Source organism: Copidosoma floridanum, unplaced genomic scaffold (assembly GCF_036245765.1).
Source record: "Copidosoma floridanum isolate Cflo_tuat_1 unplaced genomic scaffold, Cflo_Japanese_pri ptg000004l, whole genome shotgun sequence".
Taxonomy (NCBI): Eukaryota; Metazoa; Arthropoda; class Insecta; order Hymenoptera; family Encyrtidae; genus Copidosoma; species Copidosoma floridanum.
In genome coordinates this window covers 20,648,137-20,652,341 of record NW_028321881.1, presented here as the reverse complement: position 1 = coordinate 20,652,341, position 4,205 = coordinate 20,648,137, and the positions used below count along the sequence as shown (strand labels likewise).

The window sequence follows — 4,205 nt, the reverse complement described above, 5'->3', positions numbered from 1 at the left end:
CTCGGGACAAATCCCTCCCTGACTCGGGCGAAGGTGAAGGGGACTGCGACCCCGAGATCAACCCCCCCTTCCCAGTTCCCCCGGGACCCGACCAGAGGAGGCTCCCTCGTTCCCCGGTCCCAGAGAGAGAGAGAGCTCGATAATTTGGTGAGCCAAATGGGAATGTGGAAGACCCACACTACCTTGACCACCACGGTGTCAAAGCCTTCGTGCGGGTGGATAGGTCTCCACAGGAACCCATGGCAGATATTGGTGGCCCCCCTCTCAGGGCTTTAGCAGGAGTGAGGGCGTCGCCCTCAATGGACCTCAGGAGAAAGGCTCGAGTCAGGAGGATCAAAGGAACGTATCCCAAACCCCACTCACCGAGGAACTTCCACCGGAGATCACGGACCAAAGGGATAGTTCCCGGGGCCCCGGGGAAGTCACTATGGCCGAGACGGAGGTGGAGGCCTCTCGGACCTATGTCCCTATCCAATCCCACAATCGATTTTTCGTCGAGGAAGAGGAGAGTTGGGACGTAATCTTCCCCACCCCCCCGAAACCAAGGGCACCGGGAAAGCTGGAGGCCATCCCGGAGGAAACCCCATTGAAGAAGGGACCCGTCATCAAGATGGTCCAGGCATTCCCCCCTCCGAATCGAGCGGTTGGAAAGCCGTCAAGGGGACCCACGAAGGTCAAGACGGTGGGCACCACCTTTGGCAACCTACTACCCATCCCGTTTGACCCCACTCTAGACCCCCCACCCTTCCGATGTTTCCACTGTTGGAAGCCTGGCCACATCGCGCTCAAGTGCCCCAGGCCACCCGTGAAGCATTGCCGAAATTGTGGGCATCGGGAGGTGGACATCGAGGATTGTCCTCAATTAGGAACTGAAGAGAAGCGTCGACGGCAAGAGCAAAAAAGGAGGGCAGGAGAGGCCACAATGAACCCAGGCGAGGTCGCTGGTCTGGCCGCGCGCTTAGATCTAACCACGGAAGGAAAGCCAAGTCCACCTTTACATCATGGCGAGTACCCCCACCGCTTCCAAGACCACTGCCGGGAAAATCTCGCGAAGGAAGCCGAAGCGAAGAAAGAAGAATGGAAGGACGCCAAAACTCAAGAAACCCGGAAAGAGCAGACTTCGCAACTTCCGGACCTTCGAGAACAATTGAGGACCCGGATCGAATAACTCGCCCGACGCTCGAAACGGAATTTAAGTTCGCGACCAAGAGGCCGATTTTCAAAAGTCCTTAAATCGCTTTTAAAAAAATACTAGCTTATAGACAGTAAGAAGCCGCATCTTTTTTGTTCACACATTTTTTTTATCCGGTTAATACTTTGCGAGAAAAAAAATAAATACCGTACTTTCTGAAAACTCAAATCCAATGGATTTTAAAAACATATATCGCTGTTTCTCAGCCAATTATTATCGAAATCGTTTGAAACTTGGTATGGGATCGGTGAATACCTTAGCGTTGCTGATAAGCTGAATAGAATTCGTTTTACTTGTCATGAATTATAAATATTTAATGACAACGTGGTAGTGCAATAATTTCCAAACTTGTAAACTTTAACGAAAAAAAGTATGCGGGGAAGTTTCAGCTTGACAAAACTTCCAGCGACAAAGTTGTTCCTTAAGACTCGAAGAAGTTTTCCTCAAAGTTTCAACTCGATTATTCAAGAAACAGCTGAGATACAGAACTTTTTGTAACTACGTGCACAGCTGGTAGTAACTGCGCCACGTCGGCTGTGGACCAGCTCCTGCATAAGGTTAGGTCGTCTGCTGCATACTGGTGACAGCTTTTCGCCTGCCGTCGGTCATACGTGCATTGTTTACACTTTATCCATGAGACAGGGGCAGGATATTTATATTGAATTAATATCAAATAGTTTTGTAGTATCACTTTATATTTACACAATTCGAAGTACGTATATACATGTGATGCATATAAAATATTTCTTAAATCAAACTTATACATTTTTCTATTTGGAATCCGTTTATTTCAATAAACATTTTTTTGTCTCTTTTTTAACTACCGCTTTTGATTTTACAGTTTCTTTATTTATAAGTTTTGTCTTAGTCAACTCTTTTTTTATTGTTTCTTTTTTAGTTTTTATCACAGCTTTTCGAAAAAAATTATTGTAAATCTCCTGCCCTTCACTACTTAAATACTGAATCAGCGATTTTACATCTTGTAATTTTTCTTTGCAAAGTCCAACCGCTTCTGCTGGTTTAGTTTTGATTAAATCATCGAATGTTACTTGAGATTCTATCCTATACTCTTTTGATTCACCTGTATAAGCAGTATAAACATTTATACAGCTATTTGGATAGTAAATTATTCTGACATATTTGCTTATTTGTAAATTCTTAGGTATATTCACGTTCTTTGGTAAATAAATTTCAAAATCTTTGACAACTACATCCTTTTCTATTACAATTATAAATGGAGGGTTTCTCGCCATATGTATAAGTTTAAAGTAATCTTTTTGGGTCTCTATCGTCTCCATTTTTTTTATTTTTTGACCATTTAATCCAAAATTTCTATCACATGAACAGTATGAATGACCACGGACAGGATAAATGTGATGTATTTCAAGTTCCAATTTTTTTGATAATAGAGATAAAAAAGTGAGCATGAGATAATTTTTATTTTGTCCACCACATGAATCCGAAAATAAATATATTTTATCATAACAATCTAAAGCTAGTTCTTTTTGTATTGCATCTAATAGAAAATTACATACAGTGTTAGCCCCTTTTTTTAGATTTCCCTCCATAAACAAATACATATAACTTCTTTTATGACCACCGAATACATTAACATTAAAAATATGTAGCCAAAGTAAACGACGATAAAACTGATCAGACACCGGGATTTTAGGTAACGGCAAGTTTTGGCCAAAATCGAATTCTAAGCATAAAACATTTTTCTCTGTCAAAATTTGTTTTTTTATCTTGTTATAATCGTTTACTCTATCTTTATGCCTTTGCCATTCAATACTATTGTCTTTATTAATTTGATTTTGATAACAAAAATTACACACATCAGTACGTGGTTTTGTGAAAGTAAAATTAAGATTATGATTGAAATACTTAGTGTAAGTAGATTCTTTCATCGGAGGGTTAACATCACCTGTTTTTTTAGTGTAGTATATACAAAATAACTTGTATAAAGTCGTTAAAGTTAAATGGGGATGATCAAAATAATTTAAAGATGATTTTTCACGGCTATAATGCGACTCTGAATGTGGTATAGAAGTACAATGATCATGTATCATATTTTTCATTTCCTCAGTTAAAATAAGGTGATGACTGGTTTTACCTCGATTATCGTTAATTTTTTCGTGATTGTTCAGTTTCTTTTGTAAAGTTGCAAATCTCCCTTTTTTGATACTCAACAACACTATTAAAAAATTTTGACAAACTGTTTGTTGAACAGATGAACAATGAAAACAGTATTCCCAACAAACAGGACAATTTTTATCGGTATTTTTAGGTGAGCTACGATATTTTTTTGTCATCAAACCAGTAAGTAGAGCATTTTGAGAAGTATAGTCACCAAGAGACCAAAATAAATCAAAAAAATTCTGCTGATCTATAACTTCAATGTTTAGATAACATTTTTTTGTGCAACAATAATCAACAGGTTGAAATACTTTTTCTGGAATAACTTTTTTTGCTCGTGGCGTATACTCTTTTCCCTATAAAATAATATAAATCTCACGTCAAATTACTGATATCACTATAAACACGATATTCATGAAAGAGTTAACAGAAAAGCTCACTTCATTCCTTGCACGTTTCCTTTTATTAAACTCCCAATCACTTTCGTTTCTTTTTCTTTTTCTACTTCCTTCAGAATACTGATTGCTCGACATTTTTCACTTGTATAATAATCTAAACGTTTCTAGATAGTGAATAGCAATCCTCTTGTAAGCTCAATCGACACATCCAGCCCCTGTCTCATGGATAAAGTGTAAACAATGCACGTATGACCGACGGCAGGCGAAAAGCTGTCACCAGTATGCAGCAGACGACCTAACCTTATGCAGGAGCTGGTCCACAGCCGACGTGGCGCAGTTACTACCAGCTGTGCACGTAGTTACAAAAAGTTCTGTATCTCAGCTGTTTCTTGAATAATCGAGTTGAAACTTTGAGGAAAACTTCTTCGAGTCTTAAGGAACAACTTTGTCGCTGGAAGTTTTGTCAAGCTGAAACTTCC

General features: G+C 39.6%; 1 protein-coding gene across 1 annotated transcript; it reads right to left on the bottom strand.

Annotated features, from left to right (window-relative positions):
* Positions 1–1,652: 1,652 nt before the first annotated feature.
* On the bottom strand, positions 1,653–3,861 carry LOC149375761 (uncharacterized). Its single transcript, XM_089596250.1, has 3 exons — positions 3,810–3,861; positions 2,170–3,386; positions 1,653–1,787 (listed from the first exon to the last, which is right to left on the bottom strand). Exons 1-3 carry the CDS (start codon positions 3,859–3,861, stop codon positions 1,653–1,655), a joined length of 1,404 nt encoding a protein of 467 aa, XP_089452376.1.
* Positions 3,862–4,205: the final 344 nt, after the last annotated feature.